Below are 18,841 nucleotides of genomic sequence, written 5' to 3' on the forward strand. Positions count from 1 at the left end.
ACATACATATACACACACAGACAAATAAATTTATACATACAGTCCCGATCAAAAGTTTAAGACCACTTGAAAAATGGCAAAAAATCATAGTTTGCATGGTTGGATCTTAGCAAGGTTCCAAGTAGAGCTTCAACATGCAACATGAAGAAATGGAAGTGAGACAAAAAAAAAAATTGCGCATGCAATTTATTGAAACAACGTCTCAGATGGTATCTGAGACTAAAGGGCTTCCAAAACAAAAAACGTCTTCAAAGGCTTTGTCTCCTTGAATGCCACAGAACTGATCATTTGGATTTTGCAAGAGAGCACCAAACATGGGACATCGAAAGGTGAAAGAAAGTTTTTTCAACAGGAGAACGCTACAGTACACAACGCGGGCGGGACAAGGGATTCTTCCAGGAGAATAACATCGCTCTTTTGGACCATCTTGTATGTTCCCCTGATCTAAATCCAATTGAGAACCTTTGGGGATGGATGGCAAGGGTAGTTTACAAAAATGGACAACAGTTCCAGACAGTAGATGCCCTTTTGTGCTCACCTCATGGAAATGCTGGTATCAAGCATGCTGCAACGAGTTTTTTGAAGTGATCAACAATTACGGTGGAGCTACTTATTACTGAGTTTATGTTTGGAGCTTTGATTTGTGTTTTGGGGAGGTTTGCTGGGGTTTTTTTTTTTGGAAATGTGGTGCTGTTTTTCAGTCCAGCTTTGCCCAGCCACTGGTAAGATTTCTGGTTGTCAGCTACTTCCTCTTTCTGCTGGTGGTACATACTGCACGGGGGCTTGTCATTCCATGATGGTTCCTGCTCTTGCTCCTCTTTCTTGGGTTTCTGCTGCATGAGGTATTCACTGAGCATTCAGTCAGTTGTGGCCATCTTCCTGATGTACTTGTGGATGTTCATTGTCTCAATCTGGACTGTGGTACTGATACTCACTAGTCGTCGGCCTCCTTCCTTCCACTTAGCATACAGCCTCAGGGTGCTGGACTTGGGGTGAAACCCTTCTGGCAATGAGTACCACCTCATAAAATATATGGCTCTTGAAGTACCACCCTTATGACCGACATTAAAGTACAGTAGTATAGGCCTATTAAACACCACATACAGTTTACACAGACAATTTTATTTCATATATGAATGTTATTTACTGTACTGCATTAAAACATTCACAGCAGGTTAGATATCCAATCTTTAAGTGATGACCTGTTGAAACCTGCTTCCGGGTCCAAACTACTCGGCATTTATTAAGGCTGTTGTGTTTTTAACATGTTTAAATGCTTTGTACTTTGTTCTATTTGATCTGAACAAGCCCTAAAAAGTCAATGATCACTGTCGGCCTCTCGGTTTTTATCATCACTGTTCATTTTAAAGCTCAGTTTTTAAAACCTTTGCTGTGGCGGTTGAGCTACCGGATTTTTGGCTTCATGACCCTCCTTCATGGTTCGTGCATGTCGAAGCTCAGTTTGCTCTTCGTGGCGTTTAAGACGATGACACAAAGTACCATCATGTGGTGGCCTTGCTGGATCCGATGTCCACCCACCGTGTGATGACCCTCCTCCGGGATCCCCCCACCCAAGGGAAATACACCGCGCTCAATGCACAGTTGCTGTGGTGTTATTCCCTGTCCGATGCAGAGAAGCCCAAGAAACTCCTGTATCTCTCGGGCCTGGGTGATGGTACTGCTCGCAAGCTCATTGAGAGCATGCTATCCTTGCTAGGAACAGATGACAGCAGATTCCTCTTCCCCCGACAGTTGCCGGTGCGAGCTGTCCTCGCCAACTCCCCGCTGCTGGCCTCGAAGGATTACCGCTCACTTACAGAAGAAGCGGATCGCATTATCCTGGCTACCAGGAACTTCAGCATTCAGGCGATAGTTCCCGAATCACCGACGGCATCTCCCGCGCCACCACCGATTCTCCCGGGGGCCTCCAACTCATTGATGGTGGCTGGGATTGCAGCACCGCGGCACTGCGGAACCACTGAATAGGGCTGTGTTTTTACATCAGCATGACAGCGGTGTGCCGCCTTTGTAAGGAAATGAGCCCGCCAGCGCTCCGTAGCAGCCGCGACCACTGGCAATAAGGAAAGGGTACTCTTTATAGAGGACTCACGCTCGGGGACATGTTTTCTGGTAGACTCCGGCTCCCAGAAGAGCCTCAAGAACTCTCGTGTCATCTTTGCATACCTCCACAATGGTATATTATTTAATCTTAAAAAAAAAATTGGAGATTTCCTGCGTACCACCAGAGAGAGGCCAAGTACCACTAGTGGTACACGTATCACAGTTTGAAAACGACTGGTCTAATGTGAACAACATATGAGTTTGTGAGATCTGCAAATCATTGCACTCTGTTTTTATTTACATTTCACAGTGTCTAAAGAGGGTTGAAATTTATTCTGTTAACAATTCAAAGTTTTGCCACTCCACAATTGATTATCAATAAATTCAAATTCAGTTCTGAAACTGTTAAGAAATGTTATCATTTTTGAAGGAAGCATACATAAATAAACAAAAACAGTCAGAAATGTTTGTCAAATGAGAGAATTTCACTATCTCTGCCCTAACCCTCAAGTTCAGCCCCACTCCACTTCATGTCTCCTCCTTTATGCTGCAGCTATAAATATATATAAGATCATCTCATTTAGCTGAGAGGAAAGCAGCTGAGTAAAATTTTATGTGTAATTTATTAACAACTAATGAAAGTTTTAATATTGTATAAAAGTGCTTGCTGTTTGTTCTTTGATTAATCTGCTCATTTATTAACAGGTGGCTGAGAAAGAATATGTCATAATGAGGTAACATGTATTTGTAAAACAGTATTTAAAGTTTTTTTTTTTTTTCATCTGGTTAAATGCTCTTTTTCATATCGAAAAGGATCATTCACAACATTATTACTGAATTGTCTTTTTCACTGTGGGATATTGTGTAGAAAATGGAAAACTCCAGTGAGGTAGTGTCATTTGTGCTGGCTGCTTATGGAAATATTGGGGAGTTAAAATACATGTATTTTGTAATAATATTGTTCTGGTACCTCTCTATATGTGTGGCCAACACAGTCCTTATTGTGGTCATACGTGTGGACATACAGCTGCATGAGCCAATGTATATACTGCTTTGTAGTTTATGTGTGAACCAGATAAACGTCAGCACATCGCTGTATCCTCTTTTGCTCTCACAGATGTTTTCAGACAGCCATGAAGTGACCCTGCCGTGGTGTTTTCTGCACATGTCTTGTATGTACATAAGTGGACCTGCTGAGTTTTGCAGTTTAGCAGCCATGGCCTATGACAGATATATCTCAGTCTGTCATCCATTACGCTATAATGTCATTATGAACACAGAGAGAGTGTTTGTCATGATTCTGTTTGTGTGGATATATTCATTCCTTAGTGTAATACTATCATTCTCATTTATCTTCAGTTTGAAATTTTGTGGAACTATTATTGAAAATGTGTATTGTAACCACAGATTAATAATTAGACTTTCATGTTTGGTTTCTGTCCACAGCTTTTTATCTGATATATTCTTTCTCTTTGTGAGCTTTTTCATACCGTTCACTCTCATTTCAGTTTCTTATGTGAAAATCTTGGCAGTTTGTCAAAAAACATCCACAGAAAACAAGCAGAAAGCTGTGACTACTTGTGCCCCTCAGATCGTCTCTGTGTCAAACCTGTTTGTTGGCTCAATTTTTCACTCTATTGATTCCAGCTTTATAGTCACTCAGGTACCAAATGAAGTCCGCATAATTTTACCTATGTATATGCTCATTTTTCAACCAATGCTCACCCCATTTCTCTATGGATTTAAGTTGCCAAAGATAAGGCACTCATGGAAAAGGCTTCTTTTTAAGAGAAAATCAATAGCTTTGTTTTAGAGCATCTCTGCTCTTTGGGAGAGTAACATTCATCAGTCATCTTATAGATTGGTTATACATCTTATACATTTACAAAAGGTCATTGATGCAATTCACAGTTTAATCCTTTATCCCCTGCATTTACCTACAGGCAGTAAACCATATTTCTGGTTATTACACTGTCCATAAAATTGGTTTATGTATGTTTTTGAATGTTATTTTGTTGTTGCTGTTGTTGTTTTTCTTTTTCAAGAAAAATGTCATTTATAACTAATAACATTTTATGCATGTTTAAACGAAATAATGATATTAAAAATAAATATGAGCATATGCAAGAATTGTGTTTTGTTGTGCAATTTATTTACTTAGAAAAATAGCTATTGAAGTGTCTGTCTAAACACACACATACATATACACACACAGACAAATAAATTTATACATACAGTCCCGATCAAAAGTTTAAGACCACTTGAAAATGGCAAAAATCATAGTTTGCATGGTTGGATCTTAACAAGGTTCCAAGTAGAGCTTCAACATGCAACATGAAGAAATGGAAGTGAGACAAAAAAAAAATTGCCCATGCAATTTATTGAAACAACGTCTCAGATGGTATCTGAGACTAAAGGGCTTCCAAAACAAAAAACGTCTTCAAAGGCTTTGTCTCCTTGAATGCCACAGAACTGATCATTTGGATTTTGCAAGAGAGCAACAAACATGGGACATCGAAAGGTGAAAGAAAGTTTTTTCAACAGGAGAACGCTACAGTACACAACGCGGGCGGGACAAGGGATTCTTCCAGGAGAATAACATCGCTCTTTTGGACCATCTTGTATGTTCCCCTGATCTAAATCCAATTGAGAACCTTTGGGGATGGATGGCAAGGGTAGTTTACAAAAATGGACAACAGTTCCAGACAGTAGATGCCCTTTTGTGCTCACCTCATGGAAATGCTGGTATCAAGCATGCTGCAACGAGTTTTTTGAAGTGATCAACAATTACGGTGGAACCTTTCATTTAATTAGAAATCCCAGTCTTCAATTAATTCAATACAAAATACTACATAGAGTGCACTATACAGGTCATCGGATGTTCAAGATGGGCTTTATGTCTACCAACAACTGCTCACACTGCCAAACCAATTCACCGGACAATTATATCCACGCTCTTTGGTCCTGTCCACCAGTTCAGAAGTTTTGGCGTGAGATATGTGAAGACTTATCAAAGTGTCTGAAATGTAACATTCCAACTTCTCCTTTAGTATGTTTGTTGGGCAGCTTAGATAATGTCACTACGGAAAAGAATATAGCCCATATGGTTTTCACTGCCCTATGCATAGCCAAGAAAACAGTCCTCATGAACTGGAAAAATAAAATAATCTTAATTCTAATCAATATAGAAATTATCTATTAGATTACATTAGTCTTGATACAGCCTCTGCCACCACATCAGATCAATTGCTCTGGGCTCCTTTGATCAGCTCCATCACCTAGTGGGGTGGGGGTCATAGTTTGGTCCCACCTTCACTGTTGTGATTGGTGTGGGGGTAGGGACAGGCTTGGGGCGTCGGGGGTTCCCAGGAGCATCTTACTTGGGGGCTCAACCGGGGTAGCGGTCATGGCCAATTAGGGGCTCTGTTGGCTCTTAGGTGACGGTTTCCTCGTGGCTGCGTGCAGCGGGGCTAGGGAGGGTCTGTGCTGACGGACGTGGGTTACTGACCTGGTAGCCTGGCTGCCCCTGGGTGGGTCCGGGATGGGCGTGAGGTTCTGGGGCGCCCGTCTCTGGGCTGGGGCCCTGGCCGGGCCTCAGGGGCTTGGGTCCTGGTTGGTGTGTTGCCGAGGTTGTGGGCGGGTGGGTGTATGGGGCCCGGCCCTGGCGCAGGGTGCCGCGGTGCATCGAGCCACCTGGGGGCTCTTCAACTGGTGGGGAGGTTGTCACATCTTGCAGGAGCTTTCTCTCTTCAGGAACTCTCTCTGCAGGAGGGGGAGATACAGGAGAGGTGGAGGAAGATCTCAGCCTGGGCGTCTATTGTCTTGTGTAGTCTGGAAGATGAGTGGATGATGGGGTGGGTGCAGTTTTCTCTGTGGTGGGGTGAGGTGGACTGTCCCGGGCTCTGTGGGGCGGGCGGCGCTGCTGCACTGGGCCCCGGTCCGGATGGGCCTGGGCCCCCTTTCCCTGGTGGGTTGCAGAGTATGGGGTGCCTACTGGGGTCAGCGGGGAGCTGGCCCCAGGAGGGGTCACTGCCCCTCCTTCCTTCCCTCCCCATCTCCAGCGGCCTCCTCTTCCCGCTCCACCACAATCACCCACACATGCAGGGCCTTGGGGTAGGGGTGTGTCACCAGGGTGCAGAGGAGACATCCCCCCTCTGTCCCCTTCTGGCTGCCTCTGCCTCAATTTTATCCCACAACTTAGACATTCACATTACTCACACTCTCATTACACATACATATAGGATCTTGGGGTGGGCACGCTACACGGATTCAAACTACCATCAGGGTGTACACCTCACCCCTGGCGTCGTTGCCCACCTCTCAATTTTAAATACATGTAGACATTGAGGGCTAGCAGGAGGGGCTATACGCTTACCTGCTGCTCTGGCAGGTGGCTCCATGCCCTCCTGGGTTTTAAATGCACCTTAGAACACACATACATCAACAGTACATATGAGCGGGTGGAGGGAGGTTTGAGTCTTCCTACACCCCGTTCTCTGCGGCCTGCTGGAGCGGGGGCTAGGAGGAGGAGTTGGCCGTCCGACTGGGGTCTGGTGTATGGGGCCTCCCTGCTGCTGCGGAGTCGGGCGGTCTGCTTCTCTCCCCACCGCAGGGAAAAGGGTTACACCACCTGAGTCTGGGCGCAGTTTCCCCTCCAGGGGCAAGGGTACCTAGACTCGGGGCTTAGAGTACGCTTGGGGAGTGTGATTGTGTGTACAGTGTGTCTCTATGTCTGTCTCCACGTTGGGTGAGTGTTGAGCAATTGTGTATATGAGAGCATGAGGGTGGGAATAGATGTTTGTATCTGTGTGTGCCTGTTTGTCTGTGTCTATATGTCAGGTTGGGTATCAGACGCCACCTCTCTGGGGACATCTCAGGCCCTCCAAGGTTTGAGGCCCATCTCCCCCACCACTTCCCCTGCCGGTGGCGGACGCCCTCAGACATCGGTGCGTTGGTGGTTCTCTGTGTCCGGGGTGGGCGCCCAGGTACCCACCGGCTCACTCCTTGGCGGCTGCTTATTGGGGCCTGGAGCCTGGGGCTCGCTCGGGCCACTTTTGGGATGGGGTGCCCTCGGCCTCACGGCCCGGGGCTCGGCCACTCAGGCGCAGCTGGCTGCCGGCGGAGCTCACGGGCACGCCACTGCAACCCCCTGGCTTCTGCTCCGCGGCTGCTGAGTGACCCCTCATCTGGGACTCTCCTCAGCTCTTTCTGGGATAGTGGCGCGGCTGCCCCTCTGTTGGTCTTCCTTGGTCTCTTGTGTTCTGGGGCCTCTGGATGTCTGGAGTCTTGATCTCCTCCATACCTGCTTCATGCCCTGGAGGTCGGGGCAGTGGCCCCCACACCCTCTAGCAGATCGTTACATGAAGGAACCTTTTTAAAAACAAGCGTTCATGCTCACAGGTGTACACACGGGTGATCACACACACAAACTACACCCTTTTTGGCTCCTACCTCAAAGCACACTGTGCGCTGTCGATCTCACGTGCTGCACAATAATGTTTAATATTTAGTATTTACTGTCATATTCCCATATATCATTGTGATCTTGTTTATTACTCTCGTTTTCTTCTGCTTGCTTTCTTTTTTTCTTTCTCAACAGGTGATCCAGGTGATCGATATATGTATTTTTGTCTGCTTATTCTGTTGGTTTTGTTTTTGCCCTTTTCCCCGTCCCTCTTCTCAGGTTTTTTTTCTTTCCTCTTTCTTTCTCCACGTTCTCTCCTCCAGTCAAGTCTGTCCCGTATTCAGCAAGTGAAAATAAAAATAAACAATAAAGTTGAATCAAATGGACCATTACGGCAAGGCTGGGATGGTCCATTTGGTAAAGTAAATCCGTTGGGCATCTTTCTTCGCCTTTAGACAATAATTCTGATAGCAAAAGAACCAAACGGGACAGGTAAAAAAAAAAAAAAAAAAAAAAAAAAAAACTTGGGGTGAAACCCTCCATGCATGGTCAGGAGCTTCTTCGTCTTGATGTCAGTGGTTTCTATCTCCTCTTTTGGCCATCTTTTTATCCCAGTAGGGTACCTGATTACAGGCAGGGAATAGGTGTTGATAGCCCGGATCTTGTTCTTACCATTCAGCTGACTACTTTGGACTTGCCTGACCCTCTGCATGTACTTGGTGGTTGCAGCTTTCCTAGCGGCCTATTCATGGTTCCCATTTGCCTCTGGGATTCCCCAGGTACTTGTAGCTGTCCTCGATGTCTGCAATGTTACATTCTGTAGTTTGATCCCCTCAGTTCTGACTACCTTGCCTCTCTTCGTTACCCAGACTACACTTCTCCGATCTGAACAACATTCCAATGTCATTGCTGTATATCCTGGTGGTGTGGATCAGTGAATCGATGATTTGTTCACTCTTGGCACACAGCTAGACGTCATCCATGTAGAGGAGATGGCTGACCATGTTCTTTTCAAGTATCCATAGGCAGTCTTACCAATGAGCTCACTGAGGCATGTACAGGCCTATGCAGAACAGCAGTGGGGACACGGCATCTCCTTGGACAATCTTGCACTTGATGGTGACTTGTGCTATTGGCTTCAAGTTGGCCTCTAGTGTTGTTTGCCACACCCCAACTGAATCCCCAATCCTGATGAAGGCTGATAGGGTCCTGTTGATCTAAGCACTGATCATAGGCAGGTTCTAGGTATTGCAGTGTCCATGTGTGGGGCACTAAGTCATAGGCTTTCTTGTAGTCAAACCAGGCAGTAGACTTGCAACGTTCAATACTATTGACCATAAAATTTTATTACAATGATTAAAGGTACTGCACTGCAGTGGCTTGAGTCTTATCTATGTAAGAGACTCCGATTTGTTCATCTAAGTGGAGATTCCTCTTCACACACTAAGATTAATTATGAAGTTCCACATGGTTTTGTGTTAAGACCAATTCTTTTTACGTTACACATGCTTCCCTTAGGCAGTATCATTAGTACACATTTTTACTGCTATGCAGTTGATACCCAACTTTATCTATCCATGAACCCAGAAAATGCGCACCATTTAGTTAAAGTGCGGGAATATCTTAAAGACACAAAGACATGGATCACTTCTAATTTTCTGCTTCTTAATTCAGATAAAACAAATCGTTGCACTCTGTTTTTATTTACATTTTACAGTGTCCAAAGAGGGTTGAAATTTATTCTGCCAACAATTTCACTGTGTTCAAAGTTTTGCCACTCCAAGATTGATTATCAATAAATTCAAATTCAGTTCTGAAACTGTTAAGAAATGTTATAATTTTTGAAGGAAGCATACATAAATAAACAAAAACAGTCAGAAATGTTTGTCAAATGAGAGAATTTCACTATCTCTACCCTAACCCTCAAGTTCAGCCCCACTCCACTTCATATCTCCTCCTTTATGCTGCAGCTATAAATATTTATGGATCATCTCATTTACCTGGGAGGAAAGCAGCTGAGTAAAATGTTATGTGTAATTTATTAACAACTAATGAAAGTTTAAGTTTTTATATTGTATAAAAGTGCTTGCTGTTTGTTCTTTGATTAATCTGCTCATTTATTAACAGGTGGCTGAGAAAGAATATGTCATAATAAGGTAACATGTATTTGTAAAACAATATTTAAAGAACAAAATTCTCTTTAAATCTGGTCAAATGCTCTTTTTCATATCGAAAAGGATCATTCATAACATTATTACTGAATTGTCTTTTTCACTGTGGGATATTGTGTAGAAAATGGAAAACTCCAGTGAGGTAGTGTCATTTGTGCTGGCTGCTTATGGAAATGTTGGGGAGTTCAAATACATGTATTTTGTAATAATATTGTTCTGGTACCTCTCTATATGTGTGGCCAACACAGTCCTTATTGTGGTCATACGTGTGGACATACAGCTGCATGAGCCAATGTATATACTGCTTTGTAACTTATGTGTGAACGAGATAAATGTCAGCACATCGCTGTATCCTCTTTTGCTGTCACAGATGTTTTCAGACAGCCATGAAGTGACCCTGCCGTGGTGTTTTATGCAGATGTCTTGTTTGTACACAAGTGGATCTGTTGAAGGTTGCAGTTTAGCAGCCATGGCCTATGACAGATATATCTCAGTCTGTCATCCATTACACTATAATGTCATTATGAACACAGAGAGAGTGTTTGTCATGATTCTGTTTGTGTGGATATATTCATTCCTTAGTGTAATACTATCATTTTCATTTATCTTCAGTTTGAAGTTTTGTGGAAGTATTATTGAAAATGTGTATTGTAACCACAGACTAATAATTAGACTTTCATGTTTGGTTTCAGTCCACAGCTTTTTATCTGATATATTCTTTCTCATTGTGAGCATTTTCATACCATTCACTCTCATTTCAATGTCTTATGTTAAGATTTTGGCAGTTTGTCGAAAAACATCCACAGAAAACAAGCAGAAAGCTGTGACTACTTGCGTCCCTCAGATCGTCTCTGTGTCAAACCTGTTTGTTGGCTCAGTTTTTCAGTCTATTGATTCCAGCGTTATAGTTGCTCGTGTACATGTCCGTATAATTTTATCTACATATCTTTTCATCTGTCAACCAATGCTGACTCCATTTCTGTATGGATTTAATTTGCCCAAGATAAGGCAATCATGTAAAAAGCTTTTGTTTAAGAAAAAACAATAGCTTTGTTCACCAAGAGATTTTTCTAGGGAATCTCTGCTCTGTGGGAGAGAAGCCACAATCATCTTATAGTCTGTAAACATAAAGACAAGAAAATCTGTTGATGTCATATATGTTTATTTATAACAGGACTGTGTCATTTGGTGCATGTCATGTTTTGTTTTTAAAGTGTAGAAAACCACTTTCCACACTTTACTGGGCTGTGTGTTATGCTCGCAAACAAAATACTGTCTTAAATGCATGGGTGTTAACACAATGATTTTCTCCTCATTTTAATTTATTTAGAATAAAGCATGAGACCAATTTCCCAGTTTAACCCTCTATGCCGTTCTGTTACCCTTGACAAGTAAGGTAAGAAGCATTTTTCCATTGCAGGGCTTGGAGGTTTTCATTTCACAATAGCTTTTGATCCTCTTTACAAATAATCTCTAAGCTTACGAATGTTAAAAAAGAATGTATAAGGTTAAAAGCTTGATATAGATATAACAATAGCAGTATCCCCATAAGGCATATAACAACTTTAACATGAACACTGCGCTTGTGTGTCGGGCGTGGTTTGTGGATTTGGGATCTAATCACATCAGCTCAACAGTGACACAAAAATATGTCAAAATGATGTTAAAATGACCTGGTCAGCAACAAAAGCGAAGCCACAGTTACACAAAGGCATAAGATGTATGTCTGCAAGTATTAACTAAACATTTCTATGTGCTACAACATGGACATAATGGTAAATGTGCTTATGTGAAATTGGCCTTTCAGTAACTTTACCACTGTCGTCTGTTAACCAGAAAATTAGTCTATGCTGGTCAGCTAACTAGCAGTCTTTCCTTTAGCAACCTAAATCAGAGGCTAATATTAGTATTTTTCAGCATCAGTCAAAAAGGTCTGAAGCTAAAACGAGGATTGAAAGTAAAGGTATCTATAAAAGACAAGTTGTTATTATAAAACTAATTAGAGTCCCAAATTATTCTTTCCTGTCAATACCTTAGTACAGTGGTTCTGGCAATGAGTACCACCTCATAAAATATATGGCTCTTGAAGTACCACCCTTATGACCGACATTAAAGTACAGTAGTATAGGCCTATTAAACACCACATACAGTTTACACAGACAATTTTATTTCTTATATGAATGTTATTTACTGTACTGCATTAAAACATTCACAGCAGGTTAGATATCCAATCTTTAAGTGATGACCTGTTGAAACCTGCTTCCGGGTCCAAACTACTCGGCATTTATTAAGGCTGTTGTGTTTTTAACATGTTTAAATGCTTTGTACTTTGTTCTATTTAATCTGAACAAGCCCCTAAAAAAGTCAATGATCACTGTCGGCCTCTCGGTTTTTATCATCACTGTTCATTTTAAAGCTCAGTTTTTAAAACCTTACAATGTAACTACCAGTGTTGGGCAAGTTACTTTGAAATAGTAATTCAATTATAGTTACTAGTTACTTCTTCAAAAAAGTAACTGAGTTAGTAACTGAGTTACAATATTCTAAAAGTAATTAATTACTTGGAAAAGTAACTATTGCGTTACTTAATAAAAAAAAAACAAAGAATGTTTAACCCTCTGGGGTCCAGGATATAATTGGCCATTATTTTACTACTCTTGATTTTCTCTCCACATTTTACCTTTAAAAACTATTTACTTTGCCTTGTTTGGTATCATCCTTTTTAGCGCAACCTCGCGTGCCTGAATTTACAGTTATGTTCTCATTTTGTCATACTGTACAACCAGAATTGATCTAAAATCAGACAAAAAACATAAAATCACAGTAGAAAAAGTTACTTTTACTGTAACAACCATAAACATGTTTAATGAATCATATTTCATAACTTCAAATGCAAATATTAATTGTCAGTTTTAAAATCCTATGCACAAGTTTTGCAAACAACAAAGTTATTTGCATCCATTTAGATTTTACCCTTTTTTTAAATAACCATTTCAAACTATTTAAAGAACAATCAGCTGTTCTTCAATAAGATGCCACACAAATTATTTGTGCCACTCCAAAAAAATAATTTCTGTCCACTATAAAGGAGAACATCACAGCCTGACACCTGCAGGTCTGACAGCAGCAGGTGTTTCACTCCTGTTTCTACCTGGAGACAGCAGTCGCCTCATTGTTCTGACACACAACACAAAGCTATCCACAACACTACACACTAACTACACAAGACAACACATTAACTACACACTCCAAACACGCTAAACGTCACAAATCTCACATCTCAAAACTCGCGCTCTCTTTTCCTGCTCTCTCTCCCTGTCTCTTTCTCTCTCTCTCTTTCTCTTTCTCTCTCTCTCTCTCGCCGTCACTCCTAAAACTTTTTTTTGTTTTGTTTTTTTGCTCATAAGCAGAGAGTGCTTGCTAGCGCTAACGTGGCGAAACTATTGAGGAAAAAACGCCGCGTATATCTTGTTTATCACGACTCTGGTTTTACGTGGCCTATCAACACAGTTTAAAAACTGGCACCTTGTTGCTTTGTCTTTAAGTGGTCATGTGATTGACTTACCATGACTACTTTATTCTTCCTCAGTCAAACAGCAGCACTCATGCGATTGTTTTGCCTCCTCCTTGTTTTGTGCTAGACAGTGATCGTGATTACCGTCCGCGGGAGCGCGCAGCTGCTTAAAGCTGTAGCGCCCAGATTACTTACAGCTACTTCCGTGCAGCTGATAAAGCTGAACACAGCTTCAACCGTCTCTTTGTTGAAAAATAGTAACGGACCGCGTTTCCTTGTTAGTAACTGTAACGCCGTTGTAACGATAGGAATCAGGGGCGATTTTAGCCCATTTTTGGGGGTGCTTCAGCACCCCCAAAATGAATCAAAGCACCCCCAAAGATTTCTTACTTTTTTTGACAATATTTGCTGTTTGTGTGACACACTACTAAAAATATAAAAAGCATACAGTACTTGGTTGAGACGAAACATTTTAACAACAAAAGTATAGATAACCCCTCCCCCCTCCCAAAATGGTTTGTTCCAGCTCGCCCCCACTCTGGCTCTAGGGTCGTTTATCTTGCCTAGCTGGGCAGCTCTCTGGGTGCTCAGCACCCCCAAAGCTCTGATCCTAGAATCGCCCCTGATAGGAATAGTAATTAGTTAGATTACTCGTTACTGAAAAAAGTAACGCCGTTACTTGTAACGCCGTTATTCCCATCACTGGTAACTACAGCCCAGCCCATGCAGCAGTATATTAATGGCTAACCTTATACTGCAGTTGTTCTCCTAACTGAAGTTTAGCCCGTTAACCGCATCCTGCCATGTGATTACATTTGTCCCTAACCATCCGGAACCCTCATCGAGTGGAAAAAAATTATCGTTCATCCTCCAGCGCCACTGTGTTTCTATTATGCTAACCATAGCTGTGTAGCTAGCCACCACACAACACATCATTATATATACCTGCTAGCCTAACTTCAGTAACCCTACAAACGCCACTGCTGTTTAGTTTTCTGTCTTCATTTTTGTCTGAAGTGATAGCAGAGCTGTATGTTTTTATTTTTGCTGTGGCGGTTAAGCTGCCGGATTTTTGGCTTCACGATCCTCCTTTGTGCACGTTGAAGCTCAGTTTGCTCTTCCTGGCGTTTCAGACGATGAAACAAAATATCATGATGTGGTGGCCTTGTTGGATCCATTGTCCACCCGCCGTGTGATGACTCTCCTCCAGGATCCCCCCACCCAAGGGAAATACACCGCTCTTAAGAAACTCCTCTCTCTCTCGGGCCTGGGTGATGGTACCGCTCGCAAGCTCATTGAGAGCACGCTGTCCTTGCTAGGAACGGATGACGGCAGATTCCTCTTCCCCCAACAGTTGCCGGTGCAAGCTGGCCTCGCCAACTCCCCGCTGCTGGCCGCGAAGGATTACCGCTCACTTGCAGAAGAAGCGGATCGCATTCTCCTGGCTACCAGGAGGTTCGGCATCCAGGCGATAGTTCCCGATCATCGACGGCATCTCCCACGCCCCTACCGTTTCTTCCGGGGGCCTCCAATTCATCGATGGTGGCTGAGATCGTGGCACAGCGGCACCGCGTAAAAGGGCTCTGTGTTTTTACCATCAGCGTAACAGCGCCGTGCCGCCTTTGCAGGGAAACGAGACCGCCAGCGCTCCGTAGCGGCCGTGACCGCTGCCAATAAGGAAAGACTACTCTTTATAGAGGACTCACGCTCAGGGACATGTTTTCTGGTTGACTCCGGCTCCCAGAAGAGCCTCAAGATCTCTCGTGTCGTCTTTGCATACCTCCACAATGGTATATTATTTAATATTTAAAAAGAAATTGGAGATTTCCTGCGTACCACCAGAGAGAGGCCAAGTACCACTAGTGGTACACGTATCACAGTTTGAAAACGACTGGTCTAATGTGAACAACATATGAGTTTGTGAGATCTGCAAATCATTGCACTCTGTTTTTATTTACATTTTACAGTGTCTAAAGAGGGTTGAAATTTATTCTGCCAACAATTCCACTGTGTTCAAAGTTTTGCCACTCCAAGCTCCTTAGACTACAATGACCTGGATGACTGAGAACCTTCACAGACTCCAAGATTGATTATCAATAAATTCTAATTCAGTTCTGAAACTGTTAAGAAATGTTATAATTTTTGAAGGAAGCATACATAAATAAACAAAAACAGTCAGAAATGTTTGTCAAATGAGAGAATTTCACTATCTCTGCCCTAACCCTCAAGTTCAGCCCCACTCCACTTCATGTCTCCTCCTTTATGCTGCAGCTATAAATATATATAAGATCATCTCATTTAGCTGAGAGGAAAGCAGCTGAGTAAAATGTTATGTGTAATTTATTAACATCTAATGAAAGTTTAAGTTTTAATATTGTATAAAAGTGCTTGCTGTTTGTTCTTTGATTAATCTGCACATTTATTAACAGGTGGCTGAGAAAGAATATGTCATAATGAGGTAACATGTATTTGTAAAACAGTATTTAAAGTTTGTTTTTTTTTTCATCTGGTCAAATGCTCTTTTTCATATCGAAAAGGATCATTCACAACATTATTACTGAATTGTCTTTTTCACTGTGGGATATTGTGTAGAAAATGGAAAACTCCAGTGAGGTAGTGTCATTTGTGCTGGCTGCTTATGGAAATGTTGGGGAGTTCAAATACATGTATTTTGTAATAATATTGTTCTGGTACCTCTCTATATGTGTGGCCAACACAGTCCTTATTGTGGTCATACATGTGGACATACAGCTGCATGAGCCAATGTATATACTGCTTTGTAGTTTATGCGTGAATGAGATAAATGTCAGCACATCGCTGTATCCTCTTTTGCTCTCACAGATGTTTTCAGACAGCCATGAAGTGACCCTGCCGTGGTGTTTTCTGCAGATGTGTTGTATGTACACAAGTGGACCTGTTGAATTTTGCAGTTTAACAGCCATGGCCTATGACAGATATATCTCAATCTCTCATCCATTACGCTATAATGTCATTATGAACACAGAGAGAGTGTTTGTCATGATTCTGTTTGTGTGGATATATTCATTCCTTAGTGTAATACTATCATTCTCATTTATCTTCAGTTTGAAGTTTTGTGGAAGTATTATTGAAAATGTGTATTGTAACCACAGACTAATAATTAGACTTTCATGTTTGGTTTCAGTCCACAGCTTTTTATCTGATATATTCTTTCTCATTGTGAGCATTTTCATACCATTCACTCTCATTTCAATGTCTTATGTTAAGATTTTGGCAGTTTGTCGAAAAACATCCACAGAAAACAAGCAGAAAGCTGTGACTACTTGCGTCCCTCAGATCGTCTCTGTGTCAAACCTGCTTGTTGGCTCAGTTTTTCAGTCTATTGATTCCAGCGTTATAGTTGCTCGTGTACCAGTCCGTATAATTTTATCTACATATCTTTTCATCTGTCAACCAATGCTGACTCCATTTCTGTATGGATTTAATTTGCCCAAGATAAGGCAATCATGTAAAAAGCTTTTGTTTAAGAAAAAACAATAGCTTTGTTCACCAAGAGATTTTTCTAGGGAATCTCTGCTCTGTGGGAGAGAAGCCACAATCATCTTATAGTCTGTAAACATAAAAAAAACAGAAAATCTGTTGATGTCATATATTTTTACTTACAACAGGACTGTGTCATTTGGTGCATGTCATGTTTTGTTTTTTTATTTTGACAAAAAAAAACAACACTTTCCACACTTTACTGGGCTGTGTGTTATGCTCGCAAACAAAACACTGTATTAAATGCATGGGTGTTAATACAATGGTTTTCTCCTCATTTCAATTTATTTAGACTAAACCATTAGACCAGTTTCCCAGTTTAACCCTCTATGCCGTTCTGTTACCCTTGACAAGTAAGGTAAGAAGCATTTTTCCATTGCAGGGCTTGGAGGTTTTCATTTCACAATAGCTTTTGATCCTCTTTACAAATAATCTCTAAGTTTACGAATGTTAAAAAAGAATGTATAAGGTTAAAAGCTTGATATAGATATAACAATAGCAGTATCCCCATAAGGCATATAACAACCCTAACATGAACACTGCGCTTGTGTGTCGGGCGTGGTTTGTGGATTTGGGATCTAATCACATCAGCTCGACAGTGACACAAAAATATGTCAAAATGATGTTAAAATGACCTGGTCAGCAACAAAAGCGAAGCCACAGTTACACGGAGGCATAAGATGCATGTCTGCAAGTATTAACTAAACATTTCTATGTGCTACAACATGGACATAATGGTAAATGTGCTTATGTGACATTGGCCTTTCAGTAACTTTACCACTGTAGTCTGTTAACCAGAAAATTAGTCTGTGCTGGTCAGCTAACTAGCAGTCTTTCCTTTAGCAACCTAAATCAGAGGCTAATATTAGTATTTTTCAGCATCAGTCAAAAAGGTCTGAAGCTAAAACGAGGATTGAAAATAAAGGTATCTATAAAAGACAAGTTGTTATTATAAAACTAATTAGAGTCCCAAATTATTCTTTCCTGTCAATACCTTAGTACAGTGGTTCTGGCAATGAGTACCACCTCATAAAATATATGGCTCTTGAAGTACCACCCTTATGACCGACATTAAAGTACAGTAGTATAGGCCTATTAAACACCACATACAGTTTACACAGACAATTTTATTTCTTATATGAATGTTATTTACTGTACTGCATTAAAACATTCACAGCAGGTTAGATATCCAATCTTTAAGTGATGACCTGTTGAAACCTGCTTCCGGGTCCAAACTACTCGGCATTTATTAAGGCTGTTGTGTTTTTAACATGTTTAAATGCTTTGTACTTTGTTCTATTTGATCTGAACAAGCCCCTAAAAAAGTCAATGATCACTGTCGGCCTCTCGGTTTTTATCATCACTGTTCATTTTAAAGCTCAGTTTTTAAAACCTTTGCTGTGGCGGTTGAGCTACCGGATTTTTGGCTTCATGACCCTCCTTCATGGTTTGTGCATGTCGAAGCTCAGTTTGCTCTTCGTGGCGTTTAAGACGATGACACAAAGTACCATCATGTGGTGGCCTTGCTGGATCCGATGTCCACCCACCGTGTGATGACCCTCCTCCGGGATCCCCCCACCCAAGGGAAATACACCGCGCTCAATGCACAGTTGCTGTGGTGTTATTCCCTGTCCGATGCAGAGAAGCCCAAGAAACTCCTGTATCTCTCGGGCCTGGGTGATGGTACTGCTCGCAAGCTCATTGAGAGCATGCTGTCCTTGCTAGGAACAGATGACAGCAGATTCCTCTTCCCCGACAGTTGCCGGTGCGAGCTGTCCTCGCCAACTCCCGCTGCTGGCCTCGAAGGATTACCGCTCACTTACAGAAGAAGCGGATCGCATTATCCTGGCTACCAGGAACTTCAGCATTCAGGCGATAGTTCCCGAATCACCGACGGCATCTCCCGCGCCACCACCGATTCTCCCGGGGGCCTCCAACTCATTGATGGTGGCTGGGATTGCAGCACCGCGGCACTGCGGAACCACTGAATAGGGCTGTGTTTTTACATCAGCATGACAGCGGTGTGCCGCCTTGTGTGAAACGAGCCCGCCAGCGCTCCGTAGCGGCCGCGACCACTGGCAATAAGGAAAGGGTACTCTTTATAGAGGACTCACGCTCGGGGACATGTTTTCTGGTAGACTCCGGCTCCCAGAAGAGCCTCAGGAACTCTCG

The 18,841-nt window shown here is 42.2% G+C and overlaps 3 protein-coding genes across 3 annotated transcripts; all 3 read left to right on the top strand.

The window, feature by feature from the left end:
- Positions 1–2,823: 2,823 nt before the first annotated feature.
- Positions 2,824–3,940, top strand: LOC120433549 (olfactory receptor 10A6-like). Its single transcript, XM_039599846.1, has one exon. The coding sequence runs from the start codon at positions 2,933–2,935 to the stop codon at positions 3,872–3,874; it is 942 nt and encodes a 313-aa protein (XP_039455780.1). The 5' UTR covers positions 2,824–2,932; the 3' UTR covers positions 3,875–3,940.
- A 5,820-nt stretch (positions 3,941–9,760) lies between these two features.
- On the top strand, positions 9,761–10,684 carry LOC116323671 (olfactory receptor 8-like). Its single transcript, XM_031744059.2, has one exon. It carries the CDS (start codon positions 9,761–9,763, stop codon positions 10,682–10,684), a length of 924 nt encoding a protein of 307 aa, XP_031599919.2.
- Positions 10,685–15,547: 4,863 nt separating this feature from the next.
- LOC120433669 (olfactory receptor 10A6-like) lies at positions 15,548–16,669 on the top strand. The gene has a single exon (XM_039600349.1). The coding sequence runs from the start codon at positions 15,746–15,748 to the stop codon at positions 16,667–16,669; it is 924 nt and encodes a 307-aa protein (XP_039456283.1). The 5' UTR covers positions 15,548–15,745.
- The last annotated feature ends 2,172 nt before the right edge of the window (positions 16,670–18,841 follow it).

The sequence above is a fragment of the Oreochromis aureus genome, linkage group 16 (assembly GCF_013358895.1).
Source record: "Oreochromis aureus strain Israel breed Guangdong linkage group 16, ZZ_aureus, whole genome shotgun sequence".
NCBI classification, from domain to species: domain Eukaryota; kingdom Metazoa; phylum Chordata; class Actinopteri; order Cichliformes; family Cichlidae; genus Oreochromis; species Oreochromis aureus.

Bases quoted from the DNA above. Each gene is read 5' to 3' on its own strand.
- LOC120433549 (XM_039599846.1), top strand. From the start codon at position 2,933: ATGGAAAACTCCAGTGAGGTAGTGTCATTTGTGCTGGCTGCTTATGGA.
- LOC120433669 (XM_039600349.1), top strand. From the start codon at position 15,746: ATGGAAAACTCCAGTGAGGTAGTGTCATTTGTGCTGGCTGCTTATGGA.
- LOC116323671 (XM_031744059.2), top strand. From the start codon at position 9,761: ATGGAAAACTCCAGTGAGGTAGTGTCATTTGTGCTGGCTGCTTATGGA.